This window comes from Erpetoichthys calabaricus, chromosome 9 (assembly GCF_900747795.2).
Source record: "Erpetoichthys calabaricus chromosome 9, fErpCal1.3, whole genome shotgun sequence".
NCBI classification, from domain to species: Eukaryota; Metazoa; Chordata; class Cladistia; order Polypteriformes; family Polypteridae; genus Erpetoichthys; species Erpetoichthys calabaricus.
Window position 1 is genome coordinate 75,229,113 of NC_041402.2, and position 14,659 is coordinate 75,243,771.

Here is a 14,659-nt window from a genome sequence, read left to right on the forward strand (position 1 = left end):
AGGAACTGGTGGTGGATTTTAGGAGACCCAGGCCCCTCATGGAACCCGTGATCATCAGAGGTGACTGTGTGCAGAGGGTGCAGACCTATAAATACCTGGGAGTGCAGCTGGACGATAAATTGGACTGGACTGCCAATACTGACAGAGCCGCCTGTACTTCCTTAGAAGACTGGCATCCTTCAACATCTGCAGTAAGATGCTGCAGATGTTCTATCAGATGGTTGTGGCGAGTGCCCTCTTCTACGCAGTGGTGTGCTGGGGAGGCAGCATTAAGAAGAAGGATGCCTCACGCCTGGACAAACTGGTGAGGAAGGCAGGCTCTATTGTTGGCATAGAGCTGGACGGTTTGACATCCGTAGCAGAGCAACAGGCACTCAGCAGGCTCCTATCAATTATGGAGAATCCACTACATCCATTAAACAGTGTCATCTCCAGACAGAGGAGCAGTTTCAGCGACAGACTGCTGTCACTGTCCTGCTCCACTGACAGACTGAGAAGATCATTCCTCCCCCAAACTATGCGACTCTTCAATTCCACCAGAGGGGGTAAACATTGAACATTATTCAAGTTATTGTCTGTTTTTTACCTGCATTTTTTATTACTCTTTAATTTAATATTTTTTGCTGCTGGAGTATGTGAATTTCCCCCTGGGATTAATAAAGTGAATTTCCCATTGGAATGAATGACTGACTGACTGACTGACTGAATGTATCTATCTATCTATCTATCTATCTATCTATCTATCTATCTATCTATCTATCTATCTATCTTTTCCAAACTACACTGTACAGGTCATAAAATAAGATATTCCAAATATCATATATACCTATGTCTCTGTTTTTGTGTCAGTGCAGGTTTGACATCATGGACCATAAGGTGCATACTAATTCAATGTAAGCAGGAACACTCAATAAAACTGAATAGAAAAAAATTAAAATGACGATGAGATATGAAGAAGGCAGATTCACCAGAGTGTGTGTGTGTCAGCTTTTATCCCTCCAGATCACAGAATTTCCAGTTCCATTGTCTCAAAACACCACTCACATCTACAGTTTTTCCCAGTTTCAAATAAAAACTAACAGTGTCAGATCTGGGGCGGTAGATGGGTGTTGTATCGTTATCATGACTGAGAGAATAAAACTTTAAAAAAAAAAAAACGCTAACTTTTACAAGTACTATAAATTTAAAGTTACAGAAACAAATCAAATGTATGTTCTTATTGTATAATATTAACAATAAAAGCAGCTCACTACTCAAATCGGTAAATTTGTGTGGGAGCTGGTTTCAAACTCACGACCTCTGCATTATAACTCAGCAGTTCTTACCGCTGCACCACGGAAGCTGTCGTATTGCTCTTGTACCTTTTGTGAAAGTGTTTATTTGATATTTGGACATCAGCCTTCACACAATATACAGTTCATGTGTACATTTTGTCATTTATTATTAAAACATGAAAAATGTTTCTGCTTTAACGATGTGTTAACAGAGATTATTGTAGACACAGAACACACATGAAATTATTTCCCCTATACACCTTTAGGTAGCTCACTCCAAGATAATCAAGGCTTGAACTGGGAGAACTTCTTGCCTGTTCTGCGGCGGTAGGGGGATGGTATAACAGGCTGCTTGCTGCTTGGGCTTATCGACACATTTACAAGACAAAAGACGCTGATGGAGAGGTGCGAAGGGATTTAAAGTGAGCAAGGTTTATGAGTTTTTGTAGGCTCTGGTAATTCTAGTGTTAAGGAATCAGAGGAAGAAAACACAGACAAAGATGATGGATTATTTCAAGCTGGTGTGTTCTTCATGAATTTCAACATCATCTGCCAGTTGTGCAGGACGGAGTGCCAGAGGTGAGGTTGAGACCTCATCAGTCTAGCTGTGTTCTGCCAGCAGTGAATAAAGGTTATTTTTTGGAGATGTTAGCACAAAAGGTTACAGAATTCTAGAGAATCAGGAGTGAGAAAAAATGTTTTTGTATGTTACTAATTGTATTTTGTGTACTGCATTTTATAGGTTATTTCCTTGTTATTGTGTTAAGAGAACTGCATATTATTTATAACAGGACACTGTTTTTGATAATAATATGGAAAGAAATGTATTTTTAGCAATCTGTGGCAAATTATTATGGTTTTTGCTGGTTGTGTGAACCTAACCCCATGTTTCTCATAGGCTTAATGTATTAACATTCACATTTTTGACTTTTGCCATCATTTCCTAGGAACATTACCATCATAAAAGTTGAGGATTGACTGTATCTCATTTTACAACCACTGATTAACTGTAAAACATACCTGAAGAACTCTCTTCACTTGAGGTATAGGTACCTTTTCCAAGTAACAGATTCACCATTGTTGGGGAGTTGGCTACTTTTAACGGTGTTTCACCCTTTCTGTTACTTTGATTAGGATTTCCTCCATATCTTAGCAACAGCTTCACTACCTGTGGGCAGATTAAGAACAGGCAGGCATCAATTATTTAAACACAGCATAACTGATACAGTAGAGGGTAACAGTGTTTTTAACTCTAACATATCGTCAATACACTAAGAAAAAGTACCCGTATTCTGTATTTATTTATTTTTTGTTTTTTTATTCATGTGGAAACATTCTCAAAAACACTTCATCAAATTTGGGTCACGCTGGACCATAGCCTATTCCTGCAGCCCATATAAACCTGAATTACATTAAGCAAGTTCAAGAATATTGTTTTAATTTACACAAAATACATTTTATTGATCCTTGAATAACAAAAAGCAATGATTCTATAATTTCACAGTCAGTGCCAAAACTACTGTTTACATTTAAATTGAATGTTTGGTTTAACTATGTTTTACAGGGAAGAAAGAGCTTAATAAGATAATGTCAAATTTACAAGTAAGGATATATGAAAATAAAGTATGCTATTACCACGACACTCTACAAATTTGGTAGACTCTTCAGGTATCTTTTTTCCTGTTGTGTACTTATTACAGGAATTTTTAGCAGAAGAAGGTTAACTTGGCTGCACAGTTCAAACATGTGTCCTGAATAAGTAATTTATTGTGAAATTTAATGGTTTAATGAAATGTACCACAAATAGGAATGTATTATTTCCAGTTTATATAAATTTAATTGCATTTTTTATAAATTCAAACAGTATATTTAAAATGTGAAATATTCTAATCTCAATTATTGGCTGACAGCCCTATATCTCATAAGGGATCATCCTTACTTGAATAAAGATTATGAACTGATGTGTGCATTAAAGACTAAGTAATGAATTATTATTATTATTAAGTATATATCTCTAGTCTCAAGGGGAACACTGCTGATTAATCAGGAATGAAGTGAGTCAACATTTTTTTTTCAAAGGTGTAAAAAACTGAAGCAAACTGTCTATAGAGAGATGACTTCCATTTTAAGCTAACCTGTACTGACTGTTGAGTCTAAGCTAAGATAAAGCTGGGACTGACCCCTCTACGTCCAGTACCGAGACTTTGGTACCCCATAATAATATCTAAGTAGGTTCAGAAAATGAATGGAAGCATGAATACATGCATGTAGATAAAAATGGATACAAGTGACTCTTGATCTAAGAATACCATACCATTTTCTAAGCCCCCTGAATTCTGAGCAGTGTCATTGGGCTAAGTTTACCCCAGAAAGCACAGGGCATGAACAATCCCTGAACAGGGCGCCAGTCCATCGCTGGGTGAACACACTTACACACACACACTAGGGCCAGTTTAGTGTCACCAACCCTCCTGACTTGCATTTCTTTGAACTGTGGGGGAAAACACTGGAGCACCCAGAGGAAACCCATGCAGACAGAGGGAAAACATGTAAACTCCACACAGAGAGGACCTTACTGTGAGGCAACAGTGCTAAAGTGCTACCCCAGTCTAAGAATATTATCACAAAGTTATATGCTTGTTGCCTGTGCTGAAGGTATGTTGACAAACTTTAGCAGGATAATAAAAAATAGCTATTTAAATGACAAATATTTTAGACACTGGTTTTTATAATGTAAATTTACAAAATCCATAAACCTAATCAAGTATTATTTGAAAGGTAAAGCTCAGAAGGCTGGAAAATGTAGCACGGAATATAAAATTAACAATACAATATTTATCTAGTGTACATATAACGAAAATGAGTAAAATAAAAACAATCACAAAACTAGTTTTGTAATTTTATTTTTGATTTCCATGACAACACTGTTTGTGAATAATGTACATACCAGCGTGTAGTTGCTGGTATATTTATCACATATTATTTAAAACCTCATTGTGTAATCATAATATTAGTTATACTATGCAAGAACTCCTTGCTGCTGGCATGTGACTCTATGGATTCCATTGGTCATTTCATCTGGCAGGAGTGGTGGCTCTGAGGCTAGGGATATGCACTGGCAATCGGAAGGTTGCCGGTTCGAATCCCGTAAATGCCAAAAGGGACTCTGCTCTGTTGGGTCCTTCAGCAAGGCCCTTAACCTGCAATTGCTGAGCGCTTTGAGTAGTGAGAAAAGCGCTATATAAATGCAAAGAATTATTATCTGTAAGTCAGCTTTCCCTTACCAAAGCCTCATCACTGGTCTATGACTTGTGCTCTAGATTTCAAGGTCTATAACTAACCTAAAGTCTCAGATGCCCCATTATGATTCATTGGCAAGCAGCTTTCACCAAACTGCAATGAGAAGGCACTTAAAATATGCCACATGTTATCTGAAAGATACAGCTAAGTAGTTTGAAAATTAGAGCCATGGAGGATACATCAAGCTCAAACATCGACCTTTATACAAAAAAAGAAGGTAGGAAATTAATCAGTTTATGCACAGATCTTGCTTGTTCATTGAGAGTACCTTTGCAGCAACAGATTAAGCAGATGCATAGCATGTAATCAGTGTCATTAACTGAGCTGATATTATACATATACAATTAGTTTAGTCACATTATTAGTACTTATGTTTCAATGTGGGTGGAGTGGTTTTGCAGAGCACATACCTGTCATACTATTGTGATGAATTATTCATGTGAAATGCTTCCTCAATAGCAAATTAACGGACTGCAATAACTTTAATATATTTTGAATGCCCCAGTATTGCAAATATTTCAAAACGGGATTGTGATGTGCTGTGCTGTGCTTAGGAGCTCATCAGCACAGTTAACACTAGAATCCCTGAAACCTACGAAAAAACCCATAATCCCGGGCCACCTTAAATTCCCTCACAGTTCCTCATCAGCGTCTTTTGTTTTGCAAATGTGTTGATCAGCACTGGCAGCCTGCAATCCCATCCCTCACCAACGCAGCTTTAGTTGTACACCAAGTTCTCCCAGCTCATGTCTGTTTATCTAGGTGTGAGGTGCCTTGAATTGTATAGGGTAAATAATAGAGAGAATCCAATGATCTCTCTAACAGAGCTCCAGAAGTCCTCTACTGAGACAGGAGATACTGTCAGAACAACAGCCATCTTTGTGAAGAACTCCAAGCACTGTGTCTGCAGATGACTAGGCATTGTTCAACACCTGCCTAATACCATCCTAAAAGTGAAGCACAAGAGTGGCAGCATAATGATATGGGGGTGATTCTTATTAACAGAGGCAGTGGGTTTGGTCAGAGTAGAGGGAAATTCACCCAGTTCACCTTTCAGTGTGACAATGACCTGAAGGACATAAAGACAATGCTGGAGAGTCTTCAAATCAAATCTCTGACTTTCCTTGAGTGACCCAGCCAAGCCCCAGACTTAAACTCTATAGAACGTGTGTGGAGAAACCTGAAGATGCCAGTTTACAGACACTAGCCATCCAATTTAACACAAGTTGAGGGGATCTGCCAGGTAGAATGAGATAAAACTGCTCAAATCAGGTATGCAAAGCTTGTAGACTTGCCTTACCCCAAAAAGACTCAAAGCTGTGTTACCAAAGGGACTTCTACAAAGAACTGAATTAAGGGTCTAAATACTTATGTGTATAAGAGAGTTCAGTTTTTTATTTTTGAATAAATTTTCCAATCTTTTTGTAACCATGTTTTCACTTTGTAATTATGGGTTATTGTGTATAGATTGATAGGCAAAAAATACAAGAAAGTCTAAATCATTGCTTGATTATCAATTACCTAATTAAAAATTGTTAATGATGTCATTAATGAAAATGTTACTACAAATTAGCGAGAATCTGGGATACAATAGAAAGACTGCTTCGAAACTCTTGTACCAAAGGAAGGCTTGCCTCCAAGGAAGACCTTGGACTTGTCTCACAGCAAAATGTACCTACAAATTAAGTAAAATAAAGAAATTGCACTACCATTTCAATTGCTTTAATTTTTTTCCACCTTTTTCATGCCATTTTTCAAGAATACATAGCTATTTAGTGATAAATGCAGCCAACTGCAGAAGTGCACTGTAGCAAAGAGAATAAAGGTACAAAACTGGCAGCAGACTGCTAGGAATGTGTGACTGAGAGAAAAAAGAGTGTGAGATAGAAACAGGTATGTGCTGTGTCACAAAAAAGTATCAATATAGAACTTGTGGCATAAAAAGCCATGAGCCAATATCATATAAAATAAAAATAAAAAAAAGCAGGATGAGAAGGGATGACTTTACTTTGCTATTAATAAAACTGACTGGATTAGTAATCCATTATCAGTCTATACTGTTAATGTAGTAATCTGCATCAGTATTGGTAATCCCAAAAAATATGGATTGGTGAATCTCTAGTATTAAAAATCACAACTTCAATAAACACTATTATAAGAAACAATTTAATAAACATTTTGAAATGATCAAAAAGAAATGATAACACTATTATCAATCAATTCCCGCTCCCAAAACTGTGAATTTTAAATGAATTTTTAGTGTTATTACTCTTTAGAAGCAGTCAGGCAGGCTTTGCTTCAATAAATGAAAAAAATAATGTTTATATTCATTACCCTGAAACAAGAGAATACTGGATGTTTTAATGCTGCTGCTTCTTCTTTTAGCTACTCCCGTTAGGGGTTGCCACACCAGATCATTTTCTTCCATATCTTTCTGTCTTCTGCATCTTGCTCTGTTACACCCACCATCCTGCATGTCCTCTCTCACCACATCTATAAACCTTCTCTTAGGCCTTCCTCTTTCTCTCTTGACTGGCAGCTCTATCCTTAGCACCCATCCCCCAATTTACTCAGCATCTCTCCTTTACACATGTCCAAACCAACACAATCTCACCTCTCTGACTTTGTCTCCCAAGCGTCCAACCTGAGCTGACCCTCTAATGTAATCATTTCTAATCCAGTCCATCCTCGACACACCCAGTGCATCTCTTAGCATCTTTAACTCTGCCACTTCCAGCTCTGTCTCCTGTTTTCTGGTCAGTGCCACCATCTCCAACCCATATAACATAGCTGGTCTCACTACCGTCCTGTAGGCCTTCCCTTTCACTCTTGCTGATACCCGTCTGTCACAAATCACTCCTGACACTCTTCTCCACCCATTCCACCCTACCTGCACTCTCTTTTACACCTCTCTTCCACAATCCCCGTTACTCTGTACTGTTGATCCCAAGTATTTAAACTCATCCACCTTCGCCAACTCTACTCCTTGCATCCTCACCATTCCTCTGAACTCCTTCTCATTTACACACATGTATTCTGTATTCTTCCCACTGACCTTCATTCCTCTCCTCTCTAGAGCATATCTCCACCTCTCCAGGGTCTCCTCAACCTGCTTCCTACAGATCACAATGTCATCAGCAAACATCATAGTCCACGGGGACTCCTGTCTAATCTAGTCTGTCAACTTGTCCATCACAATTGCAAATAAGAAAGGGCTCAGAGTCGATCCCTGATTTAATCCCACCTTCACCTTGAATGGATCCATCACTCCTACCGCAGACCTCACCACGGTCACTCTTTCCTCTTACATATCCTGTACAACTCTTAAGTACTTCTCTGCCACTCCCGACGTCTTCATACAATACCACAGCTCTTCTCGAGGCACCCTGTCATATGCTTTCTCCAAGTTCACAAAGACGCAATGCAACTCCTTCTGGCCTTCTCTATACTTATCCATTAACACCTTCAGAGCAAACATCGCATCTGTGATGCTCTTTCTTGGCATGAAGCCATACTGCTGCTCACTAATCAACACCTCACTTCTTAACCAAGCTTTCACTACTCTTTCCCATAACTTCATGCTGTGGCTCATCAACTTTATCCCCCTGTAGTTACTACAGTCCTGCACATTCCCCTTATTCTTAAATATCGGCACCAGTACACTTCTTCTACACTCCTCAGGCATCCTCTCACTTTCCAAGATTCTATTAAACAATCTGGTTAAAAACTCCACTGCCATCTCTCCTAAACACCTCCATGCTCCCACAGGTATGTCATCTGGACCAACAGCCTTTCCATTTTTCATCCTCTTCATAGCTGTCCTTACTTCTTCTTTGCTAATCCGTTGCACTTCCTGATTCACTTTCTCTACATCATCTAACCTCTTCTCTCTATCGTTCTCTTCATTCATTAACCTCTCAAAGTACTCTTTCCATGTGCTCAATACACTCTCCCCACTTGCGAGTACGTTTTCATCTTTATCCTTTATCACCCTAATCTGCTGCACATCTTTCCCAGCTCGGTCCCTCTGTCTAGCCAACCTGTACAGGTCCTTTTCTCCCTCCTTAGTGTCCAACCTCTCATACAACTCATCATAAGCCTTTTCTTTAGCCTTCGCCACCTCTCTTCAACTTACGCCTTATCTCCTTGTACTCTTGTCTACTTTCTGCATCTCTTTGACTATCCCAATTCTTCTTTGCCATCTTCTTCCTCTGTATACTCTCCTGTACTTCCCCATTCCACCACCAGGTTTCCTTTTCCTCCTTTCTCTGTCCAGATGTCACACCAAGCACTCTTCTTGCTGTCACCTTTCCTACTTCTGCTGTAGTTTCCCAACTGTCTGGTAACTCTTCACTACCACCCAGTGCCTGTCTCACCTCCTCCCTAAATTCAACCTTGCAGTCTTCCTTTTTCAAATTCCACCATTTGATCAATGGCTCTGCCCTCGCTCTCTTCCTCTTCTTGATCTCCAACGTCATCCTACAGACCACCATCCTATGCTGCTTAACTACACTTTCCCCTGCCACCACTCTGCAGTCTTAAATCTGCTTCAGATTCACTCTTCTGCATAGGATGTAATCTACCTGTGTGCATCTTCCTCCACTCTTGTACATCACCCTCTTCTTAAAATATGTATTCACCACAGACATCTCCATCCTTCTGGCAAAATCCACTATCCTCTGACCTTCTTCATTCCTCTCCCTGACACCATACCTACCCATCACCTTCTTGTCTCCTCTGTTCCCTTCACCAACATGTCCATTGAAATCCACTCCAATCACCACTTTCTGTCCCTTGGATACACATTGGAAGTTTTAATGCATTAAATTTAATTATTTAAATTATTACAGTAATCCCTCGCTATATCGCGCTTCGCCTTTCGTGGCTTCACTCCATCGCGGATTTTATATGTAAGCATATTTAAATATATATCGCGGATTTTTCGCTGCTTCGCGGGTTTCTGCGGACAATGGGTCTTTTAATTTCTGGTACATGCTTCCTCAGTTGGTTTGCCCAGTTGATTTCATACAAGGGACGCTATTGGCAGATGGCTGAGAAGCTACCCAGCTTACTTTCTCTTTCTCTCTCTTGCGCTGACTTTCTGTGATCCTGACGTAGGGGGTGTGAGCAGGGGGGCTGTTCGCACACCTAGACGATACGGACGCTTGTCTAAAAATGCTGAAAGATTATCTTCACGTTGCTACCTTTTGTGCAGCTGCTTCCTGAAACGACATGCTGCACAGTGCTTCGCATACTTAAAAGCTTGAAGGGCACGTATTGATTTGTGCTTGCAAAACAAACTCTGTCTCTCTCTCTCTTTGTCTGCTCCTGACGGAGGGGGTGTGAGCTGCCGCCTTCAACAGCCTTGTGCCGCGGTGCTTCGCATACTTAAAAGCCAAACAGAGAGAAAAGCAAACAAATCAATAGGGCTATCTCTGTGACAGTCACTGCTCCTGACACACACTCCTTTGAAGAGGAAGATATGTTTGCATTCTTTTAATTGTGAGACGGAACTGTCATCTCTGTCTTGTCATGGAGCACAGTTTAAACTTTTGAAAAAGAGACAAATGTTTGTTTGCAGTGTTTGAATAACGTTCCTGTCTCTCTACAACCTCCTGTGTTTCTGCGCAAATCTGTGACCCAAGCATGACAATATAAAAATAACCATATAAACATATGGTTTCTACTTCGTGGATTTTCTTATTTCGCGGGTGGCTCTGGAACGCAACCCCCGCGATGGAGGAGGGATTACTGTATTATTAAATTATTTATGTATTAAATTCAATGCATTAAAGAATGCAAGAAGGAGAGCGTGTACCCTTAAGAAGTTAATGGATATGGAGTGAAAGCAAACCTTTCACTAGATTTTATTTTTTAGTAAATTGTAAATTGTTAAGTGTTATTCATGATGTGTGCAGTTATAGTGTTACATAAATTAAGAGAAAGGTTGATTGTTGTGTTGCATTCACAAATGAATGGTAACAGTATTCTCATATCTGGTACTGGTCCTGTCCAAGACTATAGTTAAACTAATAACCTATCCAGGAATCACATGAGAAAAAAGCTTTTTAGATTAAACAGCAGTGTGGTGTTATGGGTCCACAGCTCTTCCATCAAAGGCCGTTTTTATTTTAAATAAATAATCGCTGCGCTCGTGGCGTAGGAAGGGGCGTGGTGGTTGTAGCAAGCCGCAGGGCGATCTGCGGTGTGGGCGGTTCTCACCTAAGTGCACAGGTGAGAGACTGCCCACATCCGTGATTGCTCCTGTGGCTAATATGCTACAGCTGCTATGTCCCTCGGTATAAAGGGAAGCGCGAGCCGGTTATGGGAAGAAAAAAGTAGAAGAGGAAAAAGAAACGGAGGTTGCAGGAAGCAGCAGGAGGAGAAAGTCGGTGCGGGAGAATGAGTGAGTGCAGGTTCACGGGCAGCTGTACTGGTAGCTTGGGTGTATGGCCGACACCTGAAGTGTAGCAGCAGTGGTCGCTCCCGCAGAGTTGTTTCTGCAGGGCGGGAGTGACCAGAAGAGGGATGACTCTTCGCGGAAGGCAGCGGGAGTTGGACTTGGGGCGAGTATTCCACAGCATGAGCGCCCTTGTTGCTGTGGAACCCAAGTCGCTGGCTGGAAGAGCCTACCGGAGCCAGGGATCGGTGAGGCAATCCAAATAGCGGAAGCAGGCAGAAAGAAGGACAGCTGCAAGGAGGGCGATTCTCCTGTTGAGAGCCCATACGGGTATAGCAGGGGAGTTGCCAGAGGACAGAAGACACCGGGCTTTTTGATTTTAACATTGTTACTTCCTGTACTGTTTTACCTCATGGTTTTTAGAAGAGTTTATTGATTTTAACCTCCACTCTTCATTTAATGGATTATTTATTTATTTATTGAAGGAACTGCACTATTGCACTTTGGATTTGTTTTAATAAAAGCACTATTGCACTTGTTATACACCATTCCTTTGCTCAATTGTTTATTGCCCCACTGTCTAGCTCATCGGTGATATTACCGACGGTGATGGGTTCAAGGGCTCCCTAATAGAAGAGGAGCATGGAGCTGAACCCACATCGTCACATTTGGTGGCAGCGGTGGGATGAGCTAGCAGTGGGGACAGAGGAGGAAACAGAGCAGCAAGCGGGATTGGTACCTGACTTTGTAACGGACCCATGTACCCAAGCCGGAGGAGGACATTTTTATGGACAGAGCTTTTTATGGACATTTATTTATTGCTGGTTTTTATTTGTCTTTTAAAGAGTTCTTATTCTTTTAATGTCCTGTTTTAATGAAGGGGGGCTTGGGTTGATTTTATTGTGGGGATTGATTGTTTTAGTGCTTTTATTTTAGTGCAGTGTAGAGTGGCCGAGCTGTGGACCTGGTCTCCAGTTGCATTGGGTTGGTAGTGTAGTGGTGTGGAGCCTTCCCATGCAACTGGAATTTTATGGAGGGTGGAATGTGGTGTTATGGGTCCACAGCTCTTCCATCAAAGGCCGTTTTATTTAAATAAATAATCGCCGCGCTCGTGGCTTAGGAAGGGGCGTGGTGGTTGTAGCAAGCCGCAGGGCGATCTGCGGTGTGGGCGGTTCACACCTAAGTGCACAGGTGAGAGACTGCCCAGATCCGTGATTGCTCCTGTGGCTAATATGCTACAGCTGCTATGTCCCTCGGTATAAAGGGAAGCCCGAGTCGGTTAAGGGGGAAAAAAAAAGAAAGAAAAGAGAAAGGTGAACGAGGTGAAAGAAAGACGGAGGTTTTGGGAGGAAGCGAGAGAGAGCGTGCGCCGGTGCAGGAAAATGAGCGAGTAAAGGCTCACAGCAGCTGGGATGGTAGAATGGGTGTTAGGCCGACACCTCGTGCGTAGTAATTGTTGTCGCTCCCACAGAGTTTTGTTTGAAGGACGGGAGTGACAGGAAGGCGGAAGATTCTCCGCGGATGTCAGCGGGAGTCTTGACATGGGATAGGGTGTCCTCCACGTGAGAGCCTTGGCCGTGGGAGGGAGTCCCATGTCGTTGTCTGAAGGTGCCGACCGGAGCCGAGGATCGGTGAGGCAAGTCGGACAACTGTGGCAGGAGTAGGCAGAAGGCCAGCTGCAAAAAGGCGTCTCGTCTGTTGAGTAGCCCAGACGGGTGTAGCAGGGGAGTCGCCAGTCTACAGTGAAGAAGCAACGGGTTTATCGTTTGTTTTTTAAAAGACTGCTTCCAGTAACATTTTACCTCGTTGTTTTAAAGGAGTGTTTTGTTTGGATTTTAACCTCCTTTTCTTTTATTGGATTATTTATTTGAATTGTTGAATCAACTGCACAGCACTTTATTTGAATACTTGTTTTGTTTTAATAAAAGCACTTTGCACTTTATAACCATCCTCTTGCTCAATTGTTTATTGCCCCACTGTCTAGCTCATCGGTGACATTACCGACGGTGTTGGGTTCAAGGGCTCCCAAACAGAAGATGGGAGCATGGAGCCGAACCCTCATCGTCACAAGCAGGTAAAAGTAATTTAATATATGTCTCATATCAGATGACTGATGGGATGTATATCTTCTTCTCTTTCAAATGTATACAGCAGTCAATATAAAACACATGCACTATCAACATTGGTTTAGAGAACAGCCTGACATAGGTAGTGTGGTTATAGTTTCATATGTTTCCCTTCTTTCGCAAGAATGCACTGATCTCAAATGTATGCTCTTGTACACTTTCCCAGATCTGTGCTTCTCTATAATTACAGTAAATACCAGACTTGTTTTGAATGTTCTATTGCCTTCATTGTGGGTTGCTTAATGCAAAATCTCTATTATTCTGTTAAACCTAAGAGAGAGAGGGTGCATTTATGCTCATAAATTAATTGAGAACAGGTGATCCACCTGTTTACTACACAGTCAGAGACCTTTACAAATTGTGTGAGTTTGTAGAGTAACACACTGCACCTGAGCTACCCAAGTTAGCCAAAATTGTTTTTCATTCAGGTACAACTATGACATTTTAGATTTTAATCCCTTTGTGTGTTTAAGTTGTTGAAGTAGATTAAAATAACGAGAAAAGAAAAAAAAAATCCAATATGCAGGACTCTATCTATGGTATATTTATTTCATTGATGTGTGAGGCTGTAAATTTTGAAATGGTCATAACTATACAGTAAAATAAAGCTTATCATGGAAAATGGACTTGTGCAATTAGAATTTTGTAGACTTAAAATATTTCTTTCAGCTAGTAAAATTATGATTTTGTATTGAAAGTGTACAGTTTGTTAAGAAGATAACAAATCCCAAAAGAGACACTTTGAGAAATTCTGCTAGTCAGACGTAAAAAAAGTTTCAACTGTGTTAAGAGCAACGTCTTTTCTGAGACACTTATTAAATGAAATACTGTCTGTGGGATGTATAAGATGAAGGCTGAAATGCCTTGATGAACTGTAATTGAGCACAATGAATATTAATCACTCAATAAATACATAATTTGATTGCAACAAACATAGTCAAAAAATTAACAGACATTCATACAGACCTTGAAGTGACCATTACTAGATGCATCATGTAATGGGGTGTCATCATCCAGACCTTTTGTGTTGACCTCAGCTCCGGCTGCCAGCAGCTGCTTGGCCACATCATAGTAGCCCCTGTTACAAGCCTCATGTAAGGCTGTCCAACCTAGAAATATTGAAAATCATAACATTAATAATATCAGTGAGCTGGAAACTATAAAATGAATGCAGTTTGGAAGTTTCCAATTCAGGTAACAGAACTGACACCAACATACCAGATAAAGTTACATAATTCTAAGAATACACGTAACTCTTGTGATTTGCATGCAACTTTTATATTAACTCTGTGATGTGGAATATGTTCATAGGAAATGCTACAATATGTATAGCTTCTTTTCATTTAAACTCAAAAGAAAATTTTATGGACACAACTCACAGTGTTGCAAAGTGATTCAACAGGGGGACTGATTAGTTTAAAAAGCCCAAGAAAAGAGAATAATACAAGTGTGTATCCTCAGAAAATGAGAGCGTCACAGGATCCTTGTGCACAGTTTTAACAAGATGTTTTACTGGTACACGACCAATTCATCTTTTAAATGTAGTTTTTTTTTTTTTT

General features: G+C 40.4%; 1 protein-coding gene across 3 annotated transcripts in view; it reads right to left on the bottom strand.

Moving 5' to 3' along the window:
• ankrd11 (ankyrin repeat domain 11) overlaps positions 1-14,659 on the bottom strand; it is a 428,609-nt gene that overhangs the window by 26,886 nt on the left and 387,064 nt on the right. For all 3 annotated transcript variants that reach the window (XM_051931662.1, XM_051931660.1, XM_051931661.1), the window contains 2 exons: positions 14,067-14,209; positions 2,295-2,442 (listed from right to left, as the gene is read on the bottom strand). In XM_051931662.1, the coding sequence (XP_051787622.1) occupies positions 2,295-2,442; positions 14,067-14,209 (291 nt within the window). The remainder of the gene's footprint in view (positions 1-2,294; positions 2,443-14,066; positions 14,210-14,659) is intronic.